Source organism: Sus scrofa, chromosome 4, assembly GCF_000003025.6.
Source record: "Sus scrofa isolate TJ Tabasco breed Duroc chromosome 4, Sscrofa11.1, whole genome shotgun sequence".
NCBI classification, from domain to species: domain Eukaryota; kingdom Metazoa; phylum Chordata; class Mammalia; order Artiodactyla; family Suidae; genus Sus; species Sus scrofa.
The window spans coordinates 89,246,575-89,269,458 of NC_010446.5; the positions used below are offsets into that span (position 1 = coordinate 89,246,575).

Below are 22,884 nucleotides of genomic sequence, written 5' to 3' on the forward strand. Positions count from 1 at the left end.
TCCCATGATCAGGAAAGGCTATCTAAACCCGCCATCTCACTCCAGCCCTGCGCAGAGATAGAGCTGTAACCAACTGCCCCTCGAGATTCCCTAAGGCCCGGTGATAGCCCCTTTCTCCCCCACCTGAAACTCTGTACCCTGTCCTGACCCAAGGAATTTACCAATTAGTGTGGGGAGCACGGTTTAGGCAGTGAGGAAGTGAGGGGAAAAGAGGAAATGGGGAATGGAGAAGTGGAAAAGACAAGAGTCAGAAAAGGGGGTGGAGATAAACAGGAAAAACTGCTAAGCACTGAGTCTAATGGAGAAATGGAGGGTTAACAAACACTCATAAATTTCCCATCAAAGTCAAAGACAATAAGATACTAAGAAAGACACAGCAGAAGTTCGGGCATGGGGCCAGAAGATGGCTAATTTATTATAATTTCTCCTTTTCCAGTACATGCACAGAAAGCCTAACAGCTAAGCATTTATGTACATGGATACACACATACATACACAGTCCCATCCACTTCCAACGACAGACAAGCTCCGCAGATGGAGTGTGTAGGTGGGGAGAGTCAATGCTGCTCCCCTGCTCACCGATCTACTTCTCCAAACACAATATCTTGGGTACCTGAGGGGTCAGGGAAGGAGGAAAAAAAAGTGACGTTACCAAGGATCTAGAACTCATTACTGTGCCCAGGAGACTGAGGATTTGAGTCTATACCCATAGTCTTAACAATGCTGTACAGGAAGCATTCAGTTCCTGCCCCCAGTCGGAGTCCCAAACTCCTTTGCCCAGAACGCCTCTACTACACAACAGGCCTTGTACCTATGATGGCAACGACGTCCGCCAACATGTGTCCCTTAGACATCTTGTCCAAACCAGCCTAGAAAGATTTAAGACAGCAATAACGTTAGGCAAGATTAGCAGGGTGGGGGAGAAAGAACGAAAGGTCATAAAAATCTCAACCAAGGTCATTTAATTACTGGATTCATATCGTTGGGACTGGTTCTTACCAAGTGAGCAAAACCAGGAGCTTTGATCTTGCATCGATAAGGGCGGCTGCTGCCATCAGACACCAGGTACACCCCAAACTCTCCCTGTCCAAGGAAGAAGGTTGGTTGCCTCCATTAACAGGAAGAACATTTTTCTCTGCCAACAAAACCTCTATTCACCCTCATGTCCTCTCTCTCAAAGATGAACAAGCATTTATTTGAACATCTACCTTTGGTCACCTACTCCACGTACTGTCTTTTCCTTCCCCTCTTCTCCTCACCTTAGGAGCCTCAATGGCAGTGTATGTGGCCCCTGGAGGTACTTGGTAGCCCTCAGTATACAACTTAAAGTGATGAATCAGTGACTCCATAGAAGTCTGGAAAGAGGAAAAAGGGAGCATCAATAAACCAGATCGAAACTACAGCAGGGAGTTCCTGTCATGGCTCAGCGGAAACGAATCCAACTAAAACCATGAGGTTGCAGGTTTGATCTCTGCCCTCGCTCAGTGGGTTAAGGATCCAGTGTTACCATGAGCTGTGGTGTAGGCTGCAGACGAGGCTTGGATCCAGCATTGTGGCCGGCAGCTGTGGCTCCGAACAGACCCCTAGCCTGGGAACCTTCATATGCCGCGGGTATGGCCCTAAAAAGCTAACAAACAGACAAACAAAGAAACTGTACAGCAGGTCTTCCCACACCGAAAATAATCCCTACCTCCCATGGAAACAAAATTCTCAAATGTAAGTCAGAGAGCAGAGAAGATATGAAAAGAGAGAAGGCTCTGGGAGGTTAAGAATCTTATACAGTGAATTCTTTAAAAAAGAAAAACTGCAAAGTAGGACTTAATCCAAAGATACTCTTCCCCAGATGCTGCCCTCTTTGCAAAACCTCTTTTCTCCCTTCCTATAGCCAACCTTCATCTCTGCGCGTTTAGGTGGAGACACTTTGGCATCATCAACCTTGATCTCCCCGGGAGGCATTTTGTTCAGACACTGTGAGATGATTCGAAGGGACTGGCGCATTTCCTCCACCCGACATAGGTACCTGATGTAGATAAGACAGACTCAGAGCAAGGGAAGAGCAGTAAGGAGTCCCCCTGTGGCTCAGCAGGTTAAGGATCTGGTGTTGTCATTGCTGTGGCTCAGGTCGCTGCCATGGTGTAGGTGTGATCCCTGGCTGGGAAACTTCCACGTGCCACTGAGGAGGCCAAAAAGAATAAGGGAAAAAAAAGAGAAGAGCAGTAAGAGGATCAGATATAAGGCTGGGAGAATGCCTTTGCCTGAACTCAATAGTGCCAGGTAACTTTCCTTGTTCTCTTCTCCTGTTACATGTCTGCTTGGCCTGATCACCCACATAAAACCTAGTGTTCTAATTCTAGTACTAGGCCCTTCCCCAAATCCTCTCCTAGTTTTCTCAAACCATGTCCTGTAGTATTTCCCTCTTGAATTATCCTCTCAAACATCTTTTGGAGTATAGAACAGAAGAGTCAAAATGACTCAAAAAGAAAACAGCTTCGGGATTCCCGTTGTGGAGCAGCAGAAATGAATCCAAATAGTATCCAGGAGCACGCAGGTTTGATCCCTGGCCTCACTAAGTGGGTTCAGGATCCCATGCTGCTGTGAGCTGTGGTGTAGGTTGCAGACTTGGCTTGGATCCTGTGTTGCTGTGGCTGTAGCAGAGGCCAGCAGCTGCAGCTCCAATTCCTAGCATGGGAACTTCCATATGCTGTAGGTGTGGCCCTAAAAAGCAAACCAAAAAAAAAAAAAAAAAAAAGAGAGAGAAGAGGAAGAAAACAGTTGCAAATTTTACTTGGGGTCAGTAAGGAGGAATGGAATTTTAAGCTTAGAATCTAGTGGAAAAGAGCACTGGATCAGGAGGATTTGAGTCTCAAGCACTACTAATAGAGTAATTCCAAGCTAATCTTTAACTCTTATGCTTCAGCTCTCTCAGCTACAAGATGCAGTCAAAACTAGTTCCATCTAAGACATAAGGAAAATGTAAGGGTAAAATAAGATGTTTCATATGTGACAGTGCTTTGAAAAGCAACCTAGTTTAACACACACGAGAGCCCCAATAGATACTGGAAAATATGAGAAAGAAGAAAGTAGACAAGAGAAAAGTTAGACAGGGGAGACTAGCTGGACAACGAGCTAAGAAAGGATCTGGGCCTCACCTATCATAGCAGTCACCTCGAGAGCCAATAGGAACATCAAACTCCACCTGGTCATAAACGTCATAGGGCTGGGTCTTCCGCAGGTCCCACTGGATGCCTGAACCCCGGAGCATCACCCCACTGTAGAGTATAATGGGACCAAGAGTCACTTTCCACAAACCAAGAGAGGAGCATGCTCTCTTCCTTAGTCTCCCCTCCCTCCCTCCCTCACACTCTGGGCATGGGATACAAACTTGGCATGGCAAGGAAGGTGCCACACCAGAAGCCAAGGTGTTAAGCTGGAATCCACCCATCCCTAAGGACAGAAGTCTTATTCCTCCCACCTAAAACCATAGTTAAGTGCGTCTTCCGCTGTGACAACCCCAATGTCGACTGTCCGATTTCGCCAGATCCTATTGTTGGTCAGCATCTGTTGATCAAGAAAGCTGGTGTGTGAACACTCTTCAAAACACTTTTCAAACACTTCTCTCTTTCTTCACAACTGGGGAATAAAACCCTTCTTGGAGGAAAAGAGGGAGTTTTCCCACTGCCTGCTCTTACCTCCTCCAACTCATCAATCCGAAAAGAGAAGTTCTTAGAAAACTCATAAATGTCATCCAGAAGCCCAAGGGGTAGGTCCTAGAAGACAAATGGAGGATGGATAGTGAGTTCAGCCCAGCCTCCACCAAGGAGAGCCAACTCAGCCTCACCTCAGGGCTTCAGGGTCAGCATTTTCATTGGCCAGGGCTGCCCTCCAGTGGCCATAGAGGATATAGGCATTGGCTGGAAGCTAAGGGAGGTAGGGGAGCCTGCTCACCTGGTGCACGCCTCCTGGCCGGATGTAAGCAGCATGCATGCGAGCTCCGGACACTCGCTCATAGAACTCGAACATCTAGATAGGAAACACTGAGAATCAGTGACAAAGTCCTGGGCCCCTAAGTCCAACAACATGGTGGTCTACTCCCCCACCCCTCGCCTTCTTATGCCCAACCAACCGCTCATGACACAGGACTCCTTAAGAATATAAGCCAGGTTAAGTATACCTTCTCCCCATAAGTGTTCTCCCTATGTTCTCCTTTTACTCTTTCCCTCATACCTTCTCTATCTCCTTTACCTCCTTCCCTTTCCTCCTTCTCATACCTTCTCCCTTTCTTCAAACATCCAGAAGAAAGGTGTCATGGCCCCGATATCCAGGGCATGTGTGGTCACAGCCATGATGTGGTTCAAAAGTCGTGTGATTTCTCCAAAGAGCACTGCAGCAAGGTGAAGACAAGAAGAGAAGGATATGGGAGCCAAGGATCCAGGCTGACAGAGTCATTCTGGGCAGAGCCTAAGGTCTGCTTACTAAGCTCAGGTTCAAAGCTCCTAAGATGGGGGCAGTTGGGAGAGGCACTGCGCTGTACTCACAGTAGGCCACGGGAAGAAGAGGATGGGGCATACCTCGGATCCACTGTGCCCGAGGAGGAGGCTGGATGTTGAGCAACTTCTCCACCGCCAGTGAATAGGCCTGTTCGTTACACATCATGGACACATAGTCTAGCCGGTCAAAGTATGGAAGGGCCTGGGCAGAGAAAGGACTCTGGATCACATCTAACAGACTCAGGAACCCTCAGTCTGGCTGCAAGAACTGTTCTCAGTGGGCATCAGAGATCAGAGCTGCATAAGCCTTCCCAGACTCAGGAGCCTTAGCAAGGATGAAACACAATGTAGGGGTAAGGGTGGGGGAACCCTGATTTGTCATGTCTGCCAATTTCCATGATGAAAATACTCCTACCAGTTTCTGTTTTAAACTACCAACATTACATAACTGAACACAGAACTGGGCAGAGTAGTACACCATTATACAGTATTTCCACTATACAGATATGATAAAAGTAAATAATACCTCAAAAGCATAGCAAAGAAAAATGTAGTAAAATAATGAAGCCATGGATTTTAATTTTTAATACATTAAATTTTAAAATATCTGGTTTTTAATATGTATTACATTGCAAGCTAATGTAATTTAACTTTTAAGAGTGGCTGTGTTTCACAACTGGCTCACAAAATTCCTGAAAATTTAACAGTCTGTTCTTGACAGCCTGTATGAGCTGTCTCCAGCACACCCAATGCCAACTAAGCCTTCTGGGCCAAGCGACGCCCCTGTCAAAGAACGCCTCTCTGAGATATTGATGGAGAAAAGTAATCAGTCCTAGGAGGATATTAAGAAATAGCACCAAGACGGATGGGGTTTGTTTCTGTGGGAACAGTCAGGTAGAAACAGTTCTTCCCCGGAATACCAAGAAAGCTAAGTCCCAGCTGTCTGCTGAAGCAGCTTCAGCTTCCAGGAAGGAGGCGGGGCTAAGATGCCTCTATTTGGGACAGCCAGTTCTTGTCCTGATGTCACTGTGACGTGGGATAATGCTACGACGGTTAACTCCAGGGACTCCAAGAGTCACCACCATCGCCTGGAATCTCTGGGGAAATCACATTCTAGTCACTGGGTTCTAAATCCTAAGCCCATCATCCTCTGTTATCAAGACCTTTCTTCATGACAGTAAGAAAAAAACTCCAGATCCAATTTCTGCAAATCTGACCCTTACTACTTGGGTCAAGGAGTTCTCCCAATAACGGCAAACTCTGTCACGAACTCCCTCCTGGTCATTCTGACTCACTGAGTATTTCGAAAACAACCTTAGACAGCTGGAAGATACCAGAATCAGTTCTTAATCCTAAGGAGCTGACGTCTCCCCCACTTTCCCTGACCCCAGGGACATCAGCTTTGATGTGCTAGTATGATATAAGAGCAGGGAAACTGAGGCACTAGAGTAAGGGTAAAAGGGCCAGCCAAAAGTCAGCCAGAGAAAAGCTGGGAGTGTAGCTGTGGATCCAAAACATTTCTTTTTTTCTTTCTTTCTTTTTTTTTTTGCTATCTTAGGGCTGCACTGACGGCATTTGGAGGTTCCCAGGCTAGGGGTCCAATCAGAGCTGTAGCCACCAGCCTACACCACAGCCACAGCAACTCAGGATCCAAGCCGTGTCTTCGACCTATACCACAGCTCATGGCAACGTCAGATCCGTAACCCACTAAGCAAGGCCAGGGATCGAACCTGTATCCTCATGGATCCTGGTCAGGTTTGTTAACCCCTGAGCCATGAAGGGAACACCTTCAAAGCATTTTGTTGGATAAACCAAACCTGGATGACTTAAGTCAAGCATCTCTTGCCACATCCCTTCATCCTCCCAACCAAAACTATCATTATAACCTTGGTTTATACAACTCCCCCTCAACACCCTCCTCCCCTGAGGTTTTGGGTCAGCAAACTGGCAAAGTCCCAGGCTAAAGTATCCCCAGGTCCTGTCGATAGGCCCTTGTTCACCCTCCACACCTGCAGATAGGTCTTGTATTCAATGAGCTTCTCAGTGCCTCGGTGCAGCAGCCCAATGTGAGGATCGCACTTCCGCACCATCTCCCCACTCAGTTCCATCACTAGCCGCAGGACTCCATGGGCTGCTGGGTGCTGGGGCCCAAAGTTCAGGGTTAGGTTCGACACCAATGTGTCCTTTGGAGGGTCCACATCTGAGAGAAGTGGGAAATAGTTGGGCCAATAGTAATTCCCTTGAGATCCCCCAAGAGACAACAAGAAGTCAGCATTTCCATATAAACATTCCATCTCACCATTCCATACTCTGACAATTTCCTAATCTTTTTTTTTTTTTTTAATTTTAAGGACTGCACTGTGGCATAAAGAAGTTCCCAGGGTAGGGGTTGAATCAGAGCTGCAGCTGAGGCCTACACCACAGCCATAGCAACACCAAATCTGAGCCTCATCTGTGAACTACACCGCAGCTTGCAGCAATGCCGGATCCTTAACCCACTAAGCAAGGCCAGAGATCAAACCCGTATCATCATGGCTACTAGTCGGGCTCTTAACACACTGAGCCAAAAGGGGAAATCCCCAATTCCTTAATCTTTAACATAACCAGGAAGAAGACCATTAGATGGGAAAAAGGGAAGGGAGATCTAAACTTTCTTTTTTTCTTTTTCTTTTCTTTCTTTTTTTTGCTTTTTTTTTTTTTTTTTTTTTTTTGCTTTTTAGGGCCGCATTGGCAGCATATGGAGATTCCCACGCTAGGGGTTGAATCAGAGCTACAGCTGCCGGCCTACACCGCAGCCACAGCAACACCAGATCCACAGTTCACGGGGATGCCAGATACTTAACCCACTGAGCAAGGCCAGGGAACAAACCCTCATCCTCAAGGATTCTAGTCAGGCTCATTAACCACTGAGCCACAACGGGAACTCCAGATCCAAACTTTCTGATGAGAGAAACCAGCAATCTCACCCTCTCCATGTCTCCCAAAATACTTTTAAATATATACATATATATCAGTCCCTAATATATGCACTACTCTAAGCATTTATTTTAATTAATTTTCTCAAAAACCATATGAGTAGTTGATTCTATCATTATCCTCATCTTATTGGAGAACTTGAGGCCAGAAAGGATACATGAATTCTCACAGAGTTAGTTAGGTGGCAGAGCCATAATTTAACTTGGCCTGGTCAGCTCCAGACTCCACACCCTTAACCACTAAAATACACTGCTCTCCAGATGTATCTGATGAATGACCAACTGATCAGAAAATGTATACTTAATTCTTACTGTTGCTCAATGACAGTTTTTACCCTTAAGAGGCTTACAATTTAATTTGGGAAATAAGCACATGTGAGAACTAGCAAAACATGAAATTTACAAGTTGCCAAGTAAGTTTAACCCTTAAGTACTTAAAGGAAGGAAAGAACACTGTGAAAACCTCATGGACACAAGATCATGGATACAGGGAATGATTCAGACAGGCAGAGAGAAGAGGCATCCCAGGCTATGGAATGAACACAGGTCAAATCTTAGAAACAAGGAAGTAAGTATCTGTGGAACTCTTATCTGCCAAGAGACAGAAGATTAGTGTTGGCAGGCAGTAGGGGGTAGTGGTTCAATTATCAGTATTTTTATTAATGACACTTACGGAGGACTTAGCAACAGGCCAGTCACTACACTAAGTGGTTTATGTTACTAGCATCTCATTCAATCCTTACAATAATGCTATATAGTAGGTGCCTTATTCATTGGTAAATGGACTCTCAAACCAGAGTCTACCTTTGCAACCAAAATTCTCCTCCACAATCTTTGGAGTCAGACCTGTGTACAAATCCACCTATGTCACTGATCACGTTTTAATCTCCCTACACCATCATTTCCTCAAAATTGGGATAATGTTTGTATCACTCTCATAGAGTTGTTGTAAAGACTAAGTGAAATAAACAAAAACACTTAGCATATGGTTAACTACTAAGCTGTTGTTACAGTTAAATTTTTGAAAGGTAACTGGAAGTGCCTTTGAAGGTTTTTGAACAAAAGAATGAATGCCATGGTAAAATGATGCTTGGGGAAGATGAAGGCAATGACATTGTATAGGATAGTTGGAGGGAGACAAGATCAGTGGCAGGAACACAGCAAAGAGACTCCTAAAATAATCACAGTCTAATACAAAACAAATCTGAACAAGAAAGCAAGAAAGGGAGATAACCAGATATATAATGTTATTAAAGAATTTGCAAAAAAAAAAAAAGAATTTGCATGGTTTGGTGACTTACTGGACATAGATATAGAGGGCAAAAGAGAAGAAAGAGCCACAGATAGATGATTAAAAAGTTTCAATCCTGAAGGATTAGGAGAATGGAGGAGTCACTGATCAAAATTTAAAATCACAGGAGTTCCTGTTGTGGCTCAGAGTGTTAAAAACCCAACATGGTGTCCATGAGGATGCAGGTTCAATCCCTGGCCTCCCTCCTTGGGTTAAGGATCCAGCATTGCCACAAGCTGCTGAAACCCGCAGCATAGGTCGCAGATGCATCTTGGATCCTGTGTTGCTGTGGCTGCAGCTGATTCGAACCCTAGCCCAGGAACTTCCATATAAGGAAAAAAAAAATCATGAGGAAGAGCTAGTTTTGATGGGGAAAAATGTATTGTATTCCGTCGGGTTCCATTTGGGTGCCAGTGGGAAAATCACCTTGTCTAGAGGGAGGTGTCTAGGGGAGACTGAACCTCTGGAAAAAGGTGAAGCTAAAGATACAGATTTGGTAGGAACCTTCAAGGGTTTGATGGGACCTATTTGTTCTTTTCTCCTGAAATGTCATATTTGACAAATAACTTCTATTATCACTCTTACCATGTTTGCTGAGTTGCGAGGTTAAAGTAAAAAGGACTGGGGCTAAAATTTGCCTAAAACAGAGCTCAAAAGCACTTACGCGTCAGCTTGGGGACAGAGAGGGGTATGGGTTGAGACTGTGGCTCTGGGCACTTACCATTCCAAGGTGGAGGTTTCCAGTGGGCTGTTTCCTTAGTGGGGTACATGACAGCTCCCCCAAACTGCTCTGCCCATTCCACATCTGGCTGCCATTGCCGAGCCCCTCTGGAGAGGTAATAACAGATCCTAGACAAAGGGCCTGACAGGTGCTTGGTTCCTCTGTTCCCATCACTTTCAAGTGGGCCCAGGGAAGGGTGTCTTGGATTCTTCAATGCCAAGTCACTGGCAAAGAGTTATGTAGCTTTGGCAGAGCAAGCTGGAACTCCAGAGATTCTACTCTTACTAAAAACTTATTCCCAGAATCACTTCACCCATAATCCCTGTGCATGCAAAGTTAGGGTTCCCAGCTCCTTTAAATTCTGGCCATATTCATATTCCCATCCTGGTAAAAATGGTGTTTATTCAAGGTCAACCAAAGAGTAGGAATAGAAAGGGGGGTAGGGCATGCTGGCTCCTTGGCTCTGTTCAAGTATGGTGAGAGTGATGCACTGGTGCCAACCCGCGGTTCTTGGTTTATGCTACTCCTTTAAGACCATCAGAGGTGCTTTCCTCTTCTTCCACAGCACCTAAGGAGCCTTCTCACCAGTCGCAGCCCACCCCTGATGGGGTTTGCGAAAAGCAGTAGCACAAAAAGGGGAGAGTGACATTATCACTAACGCTGAAGGGCAGAGTCTCCCTCCAACTGATTTCACTCCTGGCACACGGAGCTCAAGACTCTCTTTCCTCCCTCGGACAGAACAGGTGCCGCTGGATCCTGGAGCCCGAGAGAGCAGGCCTGGGCGAAGGGTCACGGGCCTGGGTCATTCTTTCCTAAGGGGTCACAGGGCCCGCGGACTCCCCAAACTCGGGAAACCCTAGCCCTGGGGACGGCGTATCGAGGGCTTCCCTTGGTCTCACCTGCTAGGCTGAATCGGTAGTCGGGCCCCAGCCCCGGGCCGCAGCACCTGGGCCGCGACGCCCCGGAGGCTGCACAGTGCTCTGAGCGCCGCCATCTTGCCCCGCCACAGACTGCGGAAAGGAGAACCGGGCGGAAGTGCTTCGCGCGCGCCTCCTCGTGGGCTTCTCGCCCATTCGCACAACGCAGCGGCCCTCTTGGAAGCTGGCGGGGTCGCAGGACAGCCAACCTGAGGACATCCGGGTTCTGCACCTGGGCTTCATTTTCGCCTAAATACCCATGGCTGAGGACGATGCTTTCCACCTCTCCTGACTGGCCCTTCTAAGTTCCAGCCGCGGGCTATAGCTCCCTCTATGCTCCCTCGCCAATCTGTCTGCGCGCCTCGGAAAGTGCCCTACCTCCCTCCCGGGGCTGGGCACACACTCTCTTAGGGGCTCTTACCCTCTCCCCTCCTGGGCTGCCTAGCTGCTGTAGCCCTACCCTTCTGGGGTTGCTCCAGGCTTTGCCAATTCCCTCCCTAGCCCCGAATCCAAAGGACTTGGAGCAAAAAAAGCCAGCCAATTTCCAGATGGCCTAAATGGGTTAGGGGAAAGGGGCTCCAGTAGGGCTGGGCGGGTCTGAGAGCTCTGGCCAAACCAAAATGAAAAAAGAGTAGGACGCCAAGGCCACTAGCATTGGAATGGGCTGCTGGAGTGTGTAGGAGCCACCTCACCCCAGCTGAGGAGGGGAGGTCCCTTATGGGTGATCCTGACATCTGCAGGGCTTCCAGAAGCTCCAGAATTACAGACCCAGGAAGTGCCCTTAGCGATGCCTCATACCTGACTTCTATCCCAGTCAGACTCTTTTACCTCACATCTTTCTGACTCAGTCTCAGTCCTGGCCAAGAGCATAGAAAAGTAGTACCACCAGCAGTCTGATCCCAATTCTATGTGGAAGAGACAAAGAAGAGTTTTCCAACTTTGGAGCAGGTTCCTGTTCTTTCTGCTTCCAAAGCCAGCTCCGGCTGGGCCACCCATTGAGTTCTGCACATCCCTCCCACTTGGGGCCTGGAAAGAGGCCTTCCCGAGATCTCCCCGAGACAGCGTCCCTGGGCCACAGCCCACCAGCAGTGCAGCAGTGTAGCAGGGTGAGGCAAACAGGCCAGGAGAATGGCAGAGACAGGGAATTCTTAGCTACACGGAAAGGGGAAAGCCAGACTTCCAGCCTGGGAGTTGACCTAATGGGAACTGTACCAAAGGGTGGGGCCATATCCCTGGCTGTGAGAACTGACTGGGACCTGGGCAGACTGGCAGACCCCATAGAGCCAGGCAGAGGCTCTTCGTCTCTGCCTCCCTCATTCCCCACCCTCTCCCTGGGCCTTCTTTCCCTATATAGCTAAAACAATGAATGTGGTGATCGTGAGAGAGGACAATGTGGGGGACTGCATTTATTTGCCCTAATCCAGCCTAGAAGTCAGGGTAGACTCTGGGCTGCTCGGCCCTGGGGGCAACTGGAGTTGGAACTAGGGTGAGGGATCCTGGGGCGGGGGGGCTGCCTAGGACACTGCATCTTTTGTGCCTGTTCCCTGCTGCCAATACCCCCCACACACACTGCTGCTATGACTCTAAGGCCCTTTGTCTCTCACTGCTTAGTCACCCCCTTTGTCCTCATTTCAGATCGGGGGGGTGGGGTGGAAAGGGGCAGTAAGAGTCCTCTGGTGATAGCTCCTCTTGCCCCTGCCCCTTCTGGTCTCCCATCCTTTGTCTGACTCCTACAGCACCAACCCCCTCCACTGAGGACCAAGGTCAGGGCACGTAGCAGGTCAAGAAGTGGATCTGGCAGTCAGAAAGGGGTGGGTGATACAGGAATTGATGGGCACCAGGGCAGGTATTAGAGACTTGAACAGGAAGGGAGTAGATAAGGAAGTATTCTGGCGGATGTGATGTGGTAGACAGGAGGTGACAAGGCAGAGAGTGAATAGAGGAATGGGGGCAGGGGCAGGTGGTCCACCTCTGGGAAAGGAAAGTGCTGAGTATACTCTCCTTCCTGGGGATATCCTGGGGAAAGGAGTGGCCATAGCATGGGGTGAGCGGAAATTGCCCCTACTTCTGAACCCTTTGCTTCCTTGCCTTGAGAGTCCAGCCCCAAGACTTCTTTGCTGAGTTCTCTCTAGTCCAGAACCGACAGAATCAATTTACTTCCTTTCCTTAACATCACCTCTTCCTCCTCAAGCACTCTCTCCATCCCAGGCATGGGGTTCCTGTTTCTCTCAGTACCGTAAAATTCCGGTGTACACAGTGCTGCATCCACCCTCTCCCTGTCCCATGGGGAATGAGAAGTAAAAGATTACTAGATATTCCAGGAACCACTGGGTTCTTAGGACAAGGTGGGGCCAAAAGGGGGAACCAAGTGGGGATTCCCTCTGATGGATTGGCACAGGGTACATCTGGGTTCCTGAGAGAGCAAGTCTTTCCTGTGCTGGGGGTTGGCTGACTTGAGGCTGAGGGAGGGCTTAGGGCAGTTGGGAGTGGGTAGGAGCAGGGCCAAGAGCCTGGGGGAAGCTACTGGGAGCTGGGCCAGAGAAATGGGGAGTCAGGAAGTGGGGAGGGGGAGCCCTGGGGGGAATGAAGGCGGAATGGCTGTTTGGGCTTGGGAGGGGGCGGGGAGGGGAGTGGTAACTCAGGAAGGGGGAGCCTGAGGGAGAGAAGAAACATTAGGGAAGAGGAGGTGCCACCCTGGATCTTCCTTCTATAAAAGGAAAAGTTGTTAACCCCTCCCGCCTTGTTCTCTGCTGGCTCTATGTGTCCATTCTAAACAGACTCATTCTGGGAGTTCCCTTCGTGGCTCAGTGGTTAACGAACCCGACTAGGATCCATGAGGATGCAGGTTCGAACACTGACATCTCTCAGAGTGTTAGAGATCTGGCTGTAGGTCTGATTCGACCCCTTAGCCTGGGAACTTCCATGGGACGGCTCTAAAAGAAAAAAGAAAAAAAAAAAGATTCATTCTACCTTCTGGGCAGTTCACTCCCTGATCACTGTCTCCTTGCTCACCCTTCTCCCTGCCTCTGTCCTGTCCTCTTGATGCTTCCCCACCTTCTTTCCCTGGCAGCTCACTCAGTTCCCTCTGCCTTGGAAACCAGCCTCTAGGGGCAGAGGGCATTATGAGGGATCCTTGAGAAAAGGGAGGCTGTGGGAGGCAGTGGGAGCAAGAATTCTCCTGGGACCATGATCCTTTCTTTGCGTGTTGGCCAGGCCCTTTCCCTGACTTCCTACCCCTCCTGGGGCTCTGTCCCACCAAAGAGAGACAGCCAAGAGACTGTGGGGTTTGGGAAAAGGCTATGTCATCAGCTGGCCCAGTGCCCATGATCCATCCGGCTGGGTAAGTTCCACTTTTTAAAAAAAAAAAAAAAAAAAAAAACTAGGATATTTGGGAAGCAATGAGACACAGGACTCCTGGCTGAATGGCTTATAGCTCAGCCAATCAATCGTAGCGGCTCGGGATGCTTAAAAGAGCTGGCGCGGAGAGAGGCTGGGAAGAACCCACAGGGAGATTCACAGACACATAGACACGGGAGAGAGAGGAGGAGAGAGACAGAGACAAAGGCACGGCGGAAGGAGGCAGAGAGAGGGCAGGCACAGAAGCGAAGCCAGACCGAGCCTGAGAGAGTGCAGAGGCAGAGACTAGAGAAGCTGCAGAAACAGGCAGGGAGAGACAAAGATCCCGGAGAGGACAGTGTGGGAGGAGAGTTTGGAGGAACCAGACCACCAGGCACCTCTCCTAAGCCTAAGGGCCAAGTTTTCTCCATCTTCTCCGAAGGTCCCCAGCCCCTCTGAAAACTCTGCCTCTGACCTTGGCATGAGTCCGAGCCCCCAGGCTGCAGAGAGAAGCTTTCCAAAGCCGGGGCGGGGAGGACTTGGTGCCCAGACGGCCTCAGTCCCTCCCAGCTGCAGCACCAGTGCCATGTCCCGGACGGACTCGCATCCCGGGAGGGGCTTGGCGGGGTGCTGGCGGTGGGGAAGCCAGCCCCGCCTGCTGCTCCCCACTGTGCCCATCTCCAGGCTGCTGTGGCTGCTTCTGCTACTGCTGGCCTCCCTCCTGCCCTCAGCCTGGCCGGCCAGCCCCCTCCCCCGGGAGGAGGAGATCGTGTTTCCAGAGAAGCTCAATGGCAGCGTCTTTCCTGGTTTGGGCGCCCCTGCCAGGTTGTTGTACCGCTTGCCAGCCTTTGGGGAGGTGCTACTACTAGAGCTGGAGCAGGACCCCGGCGTGCGGGTCGAGGGACTGACGGTGCAATACCTGGGCCAGGCGCCTGAGCTGCTGGGTGGGGCAGAGCCGGGTACCTACCTCACCGGCACCATCAACGGAGATCCGGAGTCTGTGGCATCTCTTCACTGGGACGGGGGATCTCTGTTAGGGGTGCTGCAGTATCGGGGGACCGAACTCCACATCCAGCCCCTGGAAGGAGGCACCCCTAACTCTGCCGGGGGGCCTGGCGCTCACATTCTACGCCGGAAGAGTCCCGCCAGTGGCCAGGGTCCCATGTGCAACGTCAAGGCTCCTCCTGGGAACCTCAGCTCCAGCCCCCGAAGGGCCAAGGTAGGCAGCCCTGGAGTCTGTGTCCTGCAGTGTCCTCCTGCCATGTCTGTCCTACTGACCCCTATTCACTTTCTCTCCACCCCCTTCCACTTCTGGCCATACTGCTGCTTCCCTCCCTTCTGCCTGCCTCTTCTTTTTCCACTAGCCTCCTTTCCTGGGAAGATTCTGGATTTTCCCTGCCCTAACCCTTCTGGCCAGACTGCCGCTGATCCCAAGGGGTGGGGTTCCCAGAGGTAGGTCAGAAACTCTATGGTGGGAATGACTGCTCCCTCTCCCCACTCCGCCCCTGCCTGGCCATGGCATCCTACTGGCACAGTCCCCAACAATGAGGCCCGCCTAACAGCTCCTTGGCCTTGACTCTTTTCTGGGCCCCAAATTTGATTTTCGCCCGCACCATAAGCTAAAGGAGTGAGGGTTGAAGCCCAAGGGATTGGTCTCTGGCTTCTGACACTGCCTTCAAAGTTGTTCTGGCAAACTGCAAACTAGGGCAAAAGTGGACATGGGAGAAAAGGCATCCTGAACCCCCTCCTGGTCAGTCCCCTTCCTACACCGTGGACTGGCTGCAAGGCTGCCCGAGGCTCCATCCTTTCCTCCCTCCCACCCCCAGTCTCCCCCCTTCTTCCCTTCCTTCCTCCCTCCCTCTCTAGCTTTAATCCAGACCAGACGCTCCCTCCACACCCGCCACGCTGAGATCTGGCCCTGGCCCTAGCTGCTGACTGAATTGTTCCTCCAACCACACAGGGCAGACACGTTGCAGCCCAGCCCTCTAGCCCCAGTCCTGCAGGCCCCAGCCACACTCAGGCCTGGGGGACCCCAAAGTCCCTCCCAGAGGCAGTCCCAGCTGTTTTTCACCTCTGGGGCCCACACGGCCCTGGGACGTGGCATCCCTGTCCCCTCCCCTTCTCAGAACCCACAGATGCTTTCTCAGAGTTACCAGAAAAGCTCTGGGATTTGGAGTGGAGGGGAAGGCCCAACTAAGACCCATCAGTAATCCCATGGGATATGTGTGGCCCAGCTGGCTCTGCTGAGTTCCAGACCCAGGAAGTAAGGGAGGGGAGAAGTGATCCATGGGTCTGGGAGGCTACTTCAGGATCCTCCTCCCCTTTTTTCCTCTCCAGCGCTTTGCTTCACTGAGTAGATTTGTGGAGACCCTGGTGGTGGCAGATGACAAGATGGTGGCATTTCACGGGGCAGGGCTAAAGCGCTACCTGCTGACAGTTATGGCAGCAGCGGCCAAGGCCTTCAAGCATCCAAGCATCCGCAACCCTGTCAACCTGGTGGTGACTCGGCTAGTGATTCTGGGCCCAGGTGAGGAAGGACCCCAAGTAGGGCCCAGTGCCGCCCAGACCCTGCGCAGCTTCTGTGCCTGGCAGCGAGGACTCAACACCCCCAAGGACTCGGACCCTGACCACTTTGACACAGCCATTCTGTTTACCCGTCAGGTGAGGCCTCACTCAGCACCTCAGGCCATGCACTGCACCACCCTGGGAAGCACCACTGCATAGACTGTGATGTCAGTGGTGCTCCCGAAATTGTTCAACATGGTACCTGGCCCCGGCCACACTGCCAGTGCTGTCTGGGCCCTGACAGTGCTGCCTATGCAGTGCCCAGGTCCCCGCTAATCTGGATCTCAGCCCAGTGGACCTTGGTGTCTTGGTTCCTCATGTATTGTCTATGATCCCTCTCCACAGGACCTGTGTGGGGTCTCTACTTGTGACACTCTGGGCATGGCTGACGTGGGTACTGTGTGTGACCCAGCTCGGAGCTGTGCTATCGTAGAGGATGATGGGCTCCAATCAGCCTTCACTGCTGCTCATGAACTGGGTAAGGTGGGCGTGGGGTCGTGGGGCACCTGTGATGGGTGAAAGAGGTGTCAGGGTGTGAGTGAGGTGAGAGGGCAGTGAGCTCACCAGGGTGCAAATGGAAGTCACGAGGCATTTGTTTCCTTCTCCCCAGGCCAAAGCTGGGGCCATTGATTACCCTTTTCTGCTCTGGATGCAGATAAATGTTTAGATTTTTCTATTAAATGAGATAGTGTGTGGGAATCTACTGTGAACTCTGTGTGTTTGGAGGGGAGTGGCACGATATCAAAGGAGATTATTCACAAGAGTCAGTGGTAGAAGATAGAATCAGGATTGGGAGCCTCGGCTCTAAGGAAAAGTGGGCAGGGAGGGGCCCTGAGTGTCTTACAGGGGGAGGGGAGACAGAGCAATGGGGACTATGTATTGAGGAGCTCTCAGAGCGCCAGAAAAGGGTTGGGGGGCAGAGTGGGCTGGGGAATAGATCTGACCATCCATAGCTGAACCAGGTTCATGATGGCTCCGCAGCCCCCTGAGGGCATAGGGACTGGACCCTTAGATCCTAACAGGGCCTCTGCTCCCACAGGCCATGTCTTCAACATGCTCCATGACAACTCAAAGCCCTGTGTTGGTCTGAATGGGCCTGGGGGCACCTCTCGCCATGTCATGGCTCCTGTGATGGCTCATGTGGATCCTGAAGAGCCCTGGTCCCCCTGCAGTGCCCGCTTCATCACTGACTTCCTGGACAATGGCTATGGTAAGCAGATGGCACTCCCCTAACCCTGTGCAGGGCTCAGTTCCTGCCCCCATGGTACTTTCTCTTCTGCCGCATTCTGCATGGGCCAAATTTACTCCCTCCAGTGTGCCTCCTCTGCAGTGTGGGACAGGGTGAGAAATGCTACTGTCTTTGTGTGGTTCCCACTTCCTCTCAGAATAAATAGCACAGCTCCAGGAGGCAAGTTTTGGCTCAACAGGATTAGAACTGACTTCTAAGGGCCAGAACTGTCCAACACTGGAATGGGCTAGCTGTGAAGGAGGTGACTGCCTTGTCACCTGGGCTGTGCAGGCCCAGCAGATGACTACCACTGGGCAGGGTTGTTGATGAGAAGCTGACTCAAGAATTCTGTAGTTGGTTAGAATAGGTAGGAAGATCTAGTGCTTTGAGTTCCTATCCTAATCGTGTTCTTCAGATGTGTGTAGGTGTTTGTGAGTAAGCTGCTTCCTTACTGTGTAGCTGATCTATAAAATAGGCAGTATTTTATAGTAACATTAACCATCTCACAGGTGTTGGTCATGATTAAAAGAGATACAATTGGTCAAGCATTTAGTCAGTGCTCATCACAAGATAAGCTTCCAGGAGTTCCTGCTGTGGCACAACAGGTTATGCATCCGACTAATAGCCATGAGGATACAGGTTCTATCCCTGGCCTCACTCAGTGTGTTAAAGATCCGGCATTGCCGTGAGCTGTGGTGAAGGTCACAGACCGTCTCAAATCTGGCCATGGCTGTGGCTATGGCACAGGCCAGCAGCTGCAGCTCCAATTCAACCCCTAGTCTGGGAACTTCATATGCTACAGGTGCAGCCCTAAAAAGACAAACAAAAAAAAACAACAACAAAAAACTAATAAATTGTAGCTGCTATTTTATTTATTTGTTTGTTTGTTTGTGCTTTTTGTTTGTTTGTTTTGTTTTGTTTTTGTCCTTTATTTTAGGGCCAAACCCGAGGCATATGGAGGTTCCCAGGCTAGGGGTCAAATCGGAGAGGCAGCTGCCAGCCTACACCACAGCCACAGCAACACCAGATCCCAGCCGCTTCTGTGACCTACAACCACAACTCCCAGGAACGCAGATCTCCAACTCACTGGGCAAGGCCAAGGATCGAACCCTCATTCTCACGGATGCTAGTCAGATTTGTTTCCACTGAGCCATGACAGGAACTACCAGTAGCTGCTATTTAAAGTTTCTTCAAGTTCTAGGCTTTGGAATTTAGAATCTAGGAAGCCCTGGGAGCCCAAGCTTTCAGCTGATGATCAGCTGGCACCTTTTCAACCTATTGCTGACTTCATACCCCTACTTCCTTCCCAGGGCACTGTCTCTTAGACAAGCCAGAGGCTCCCCTGCATCTGCCTGTGACTTTCCCTGGCAAGGACTATGATGCTGACCGCCAGTGCCAGCTGACTTTTGGGCCTGACTCACGTCATTGTCCACAGCTGCCGCCACCCTGTGCTGCCCTCTGGTGCTCTGGCCATCTCAATGGCCACACCATGTGCCAGACCAAGCATTCGCCCTGGGCCGATGGTACCCCCTGTGGGCCCTCACAGGCCTGTATGGGTGGTCGCTGCCTCCATGTGGACCAGCTCCAGGATTTCAATGTGAGATCCCAGGGCAGGGATGGGGAAGAGGGCCTGGGGGACTGGGGACTGGCCCTGAGCCCAAGAAAGTATATTTATCCCACTTTTCTGTTCTGTCCTTCTACAGATCCCACAGGCTGGTGGCTGGGGTCCCTGGGGGTCATGGGGTGACTGCTCTCGGAGCTGTGGGGGTGGTGTCCAGTTCTCTTCCCGGGACTGCACTCGGCCCATCCCCCGGAATGGTGGCAAGTACTGTGAGGGCCGCCGCACCCGCTTCCGTTCCTGCAACACCCAAGACTGCCCAACTGGCTCAGGTGAGGAATGGGAGCCCTTGGGATGGATCAGTAGAATAGAAAGGATTGTTCCTTGAGTTCAGAGACCAAGGAGGTGTTGAGTTTCCCTGCTGTTGAGAGAAGCGACTTTACCCTCAGGAAAGTGACAGGCCAAGTCTGTGAGGGAGAGAGAGGCCTGGCCATCTGGAGGTCTAAGAGGCTAGCTGGAGGGGCTGGTGGGGCAGCGTAAAGAGAGAGGGCCTCTCTGACTGTTCATTTTAACCCTACAGCACTGACCTTCCGTGAAGAGCAGTGTGCTGCCTACAACCACCGCACGGATCTCTTCAAGAACTTCCCAGGGCCCATGGACTGGGTGCCTCGCTACACGGGTGTGGCCCCCCGGGACCAGTGCAAACTCACTTGCCAGGCCCGGGCACTCGGCTACTATTATGTGCTGGAGCCACGGGTGAGGACCAGGATGCCCCCGCCCCCCGGGCCCTGTCTAGGCTCACATGCTCCCCAACAGGCCCTTTCCTCTCTGATGGCAAAGTTCCAAAACAGCCCCATGGCTGGCATTCCCACAGCCATGCCCAGGGGTCCATTCAGACATCTCTGTCCATAGTTATTTGGGAAACCAGCCCTGGGCTCCGGATAAGTTGCCAATGAGGCAACAACTCTAGCCTGTCCCATTTCCCTTGTTTTCTTTTCCTCTCTCCCCATCTTCCAGTACTCCATTTTGTGAGAATGGAAGCACACACAGTCTTGGGGCATATCTTTTGACCCCCTTCCCAGGGGCTCCTCTGTCAAATTACAGAAGTGGCCTCACTGAGCTCATGGCTGGCCAGTCCCTCACTGAATAGGCCTCTGGAATCTGTGATGTCCCTGCACGCCATTGCCCCACTGCCATCTCTGTGACAGGGCCCTAGGTTGAGGCTGAAGAAGGAAGAACAAGCCTAGCAGTCTGTCCTCCCTGCCCCCATTCTGGGGAGAATTCCTAAAGGTTGGCTGCCCTCTAGCGTCCAGCTTGGTCAGTGCTACCAAGTATTACAAAGGTTTAGGGCTTGGTATCTGGAACTGAGAGCTGCTTGGCAGCTGTGTAACCTTTGGGCAAGCTCCCGACCTTTCTAAACCTTAGTGTTCCATCGCTATAGACCTCAAATAATGGTTATGAGACTTATATAGCACTTAACACAGTGCCTAATTCATAGTGAGTGCTCTGAAAATGATGGGTTGATTATCTTGATTACCATCCTTCATGGTGGCTGGGGTTCCCGCCACACTCCATCCATATCCCCTCCCTCGCCCAACTTTCCCGGCATCCCCTCCCTGCTGGGTTGTGGGCCTTGTTTAGCTTACCAGTTCCTTTTGACTCAGGAAGATCATTTCATCACTCCTTTTCTTCTCCTCAGGTGGTTGATGGGACCCCCTGTTCCCCAGACAGCTCCTCAGTCTGTGTCCAGGGCCGCTGTATCCATGCTGGCTGTGACCGCGTCATTGGCTCCAAAAAGAAGTTTGACAAGTGCATGGTGTGCGGTGGGGATGGTTCTAGCTGCAGCAAGCAGTCTGGCTCCTTTAAAAAATTCAGGTTCATCCACTATTTTTTTTTCCTCCTCCCACCCTCCTGGACACTATTCTGGGCCCTGGGGATACAGAGGTGAACTCAACGCTGTTTCTCCTCTCAAAGAGCTTACTTACAGTCAAGTGGAGGAGACAGACAAGTAAGCAGTTACAGCAGTGTCCCTTTTCAGAGATATCAGCCTGGGCTGCTGTGAGGGTCCCTGTGGGCATCAGGGAAGGCTTCCCTAGGAAGTGACCTCCTTCCTGGAGGAAGAGTAGGATTTGGACAGGTACCAATGAGGCAGGGCTTAGAAGGGTGCCCCAATAAAGGGGCAGGAGTGTAATTTAGGTCCAGAGAGAAGAGAAAGAAGGACACATTTACATGCAGCTCAGAGCCAGGCTGGACAACTCACATAGGTCCAGGGAGGCAAGCATCTGCATACCCGTACACACATGCAATTATGCAAACACAGCTCAGAAAGGCTGAGAGGATTCAGGAAGATGCTGAGTTCTCCTCCACTCCTTCCACACAGGTACGGATACAACGATGTGGTCACCATCCCGGCGGGGGCCACCCACATCCTAGTGCGCCAGCAGGGGACCCAGGGTCCCCGGAGCCTCTACCTGGCCCTGAAGCTCCCAGATGGCTCCTACGCCCTCAATGGTGAATACACACTGATCCCCTCCGCCACAGATGTCGTACTGCCGGGGGCAGTCAGCCTGCGCTACAGCGGGGCCACGGCAGCCTCTGAGACGCTGTCAGGTCACGGGCCCCTGGCGCAGCCCTTAACGCTGCAGGTCCTAGTGGCTGGCAACCCCCAGAACACACGCCTCCGATACAGCTTCTTCGTGCCCCGACCAGCTCCTTCAACGCCACGTTCTACTCCCCGGGACTGGCTACAGCGCAAGGCACAGATTCTGGAGATCCTTCGGCGGCGCTCCTGGGCAGGCAGGAAATAACCTCATCATCCCGGCTGCCCTTTCTGGGCACCCGGGCCTCGGACTTAGCAGAGGGAGAATGAGGGGCTCTGCGGCTCCCTCAGGCCAAGATGCAGTGGCGAGGGGCTGGGAGGGCGAGCTCTGCCCCTCCTCTCTGCCTTAATGCGCAGGCTGGCCCTGCCCTGGTTTCCTGCCCTGGATGGCAGTGATGGGTGGTGGATGGAAGGGGCTGGGAGGCAGTCCCCTACCTAAACTGCCCCCTCTGCCCTGCGGGTCACAGGAGGGAGGGGGAAGGCAGGGTGGGCCCCGGTTGTATTTATTTGGTATTTATTCACTTTTATTTAGCACCAGGGAAGGGGATAAGGGCTAGGGTCCTGGAGTACCTGTCCCCCTGCTCTCATAGCCCTCACCCTGGCTAGGAAATCCAGGGTGGTGGTGATAGTGTGTGTTTGTGTGTGAGAAAATGTGTGTGTGTGTGTGTGTGTGTGTGTGTGTGTGTGTGTGAGGTTCATCCTGCCCAGCTTTCCTCTCCCTAAATTTTATCTTTTGGGAAAGGAAGAGTCAAGGGTAGGATGGGCCTTCAGGGAGTAAGGGATTATCATATTTTTTAAAATATAAATTCTGCTATTTATGTGCTCCTTTTGGAGTCGGACTGATGTGGGTTGCACCCTGGCTCCACATCTCTGAACATTAGTTTCCTCGTTTGACAATAATAATACCTCCCTTGGAACTTTGTTGTAACGATTAAATAATGTAAATAAAGAACTAGCAATAATGCCTAGCACTTGGTAAGTGCTCAACAAATGTCAGCTGCTATCAGTTATTGTTCTGTCTACCTCCACTGTCCGTGGAGCTGCAGTGCACTTGAAGGTGAAGATCTGCATCAGTGGTGCTTACCTTTACCCCCAGGCTCCGTTCCTTTGGTTGGCAGAACCCTAGTCTGGATTCCGAAGGACTATCAGAGACAGGACAATTCTTTCTCTGATCTCTGGAGGCTCCCAACCTCATGGAGACGTAATA

At 51.1% G+C, this 22,884-nt stretch overlaps 2 protein-coding genes across 3 annotated transcripts; one reads left to right on the forward strand and one right to left on the reverse strand.

Annotated features, from left to right (window-relative positions):
- On the reverse strand, positions 384 to 10,516 carry NDUFS2 (NADH:ubiquinone oxidoreductase core subunit S2). Of its 2 annotated transcripts, none has more exons than XM_005663166.3 (14): positions 10,374 to 10,516; positions 9,475 to 9,581; positions 6,497 to 6,726; positions 4,569 to 4,689; positions 4,269 to 4,381; positions 3,946 to 4,020; positions 3,690 to 3,767; positions 3,473 to 3,558; positions 3,150 to 3,269; positions 1,891 to 2,020; positions 1,260 to 1,355; positions 1,000 to 1,083; positions 812 to 869; positions 384 to 613 (listed from the first exon to the last, which is right to left on the reverse strand). In XM_005663166.3, the coding sequence occupies exons 1-14, from the start codon at positions 10,466 to 10,468 to the stop codon at positions 576 to 578; spliced, it is 1,431 nt and encodes a 476-aa protein (XP_005663223.1). In that variant the 5' UTR covers positions 10,469 to 10,516; the 3' UTR covers positions 384 to 575. The 2 variants fall into 2 exon arrangements, with proteins under 2 accessions (XP_005663223.1, XP_005663224.1); XM_005663167.3 differs by having other exon boundaries at positions 6,497 to 6,687; positions 10,374 to 10,515.
- ADAMTS4 (ADAM metallopeptidase with thrombospondin type 1 motif 4) lies at positions 13,780 to 22,664 on the forward strand. Its single transcript, XM_003481414.4, has 9 exons — positions 13,780 to 14,946; positions 16,065 to 16,388; positions 16,638 to 16,770; positions 17,332 to 17,502; positions 18,831 to 19,117; positions 19,224 to 19,410; positions 19,659 to 19,834; positions 20,778 to 20,953; positions 21,459 to 22,664. Exons 1-9 carry the CDS (start codon positions 14,209 to 14,211, stop codon positions 21,883 to 21,885), a joined length of 2,619 nt encoding a protein of 872 aa, XP_003481462.2. The 5' UTR covers positions 13,780 to 14,208; the 3' UTR covers positions 21,886 to 22,664.

Coding starts and splice junctions, on each gene's coding strand:
- NDUFS2 (XM_005663166.3), bottom strand. CDS start 10,468: ATGGCGGCGCTCAGAGCACTGTGCAGCCTCCGGGGCGTCGCGGCCCAG. Junction 4,382..4,568: donor TCGGGCACAGTGGATCCGAG/GTATGCCCCATC, acceptor ACCTTGCTGCAG/TGCTCTTTGGAGAAATCACA. Junction 4,021..4,268: donor TGTTTGAAGAAAGGGAGAAG/GTATGAGAAGGA, acceptor TTTCCTATCTAG/ATGTTCGAGTTCTATGAGCG.
- ADAMTS4 (XM_003481414.4), top strand. CDS start 14,209: ATGAGTCCGAGCCCCCAGGCTGCAGAGAGAAGCTTTCCAAAGCCGGGG. Junction 17,503..18,830: donor CTTCCTGGACAATGGCTATG/GTAAGCAGATGG, acceptor CTTCCTTCCCAG/GGCACTGTCTCTTAGACAAG. Junction 20,954..21,458: donor GGCTCCTTTAAAAAATTCAG/GTTCATCCACTA, acceptor CCTTCCACACAG/GTACGGATACAACGATGTGG.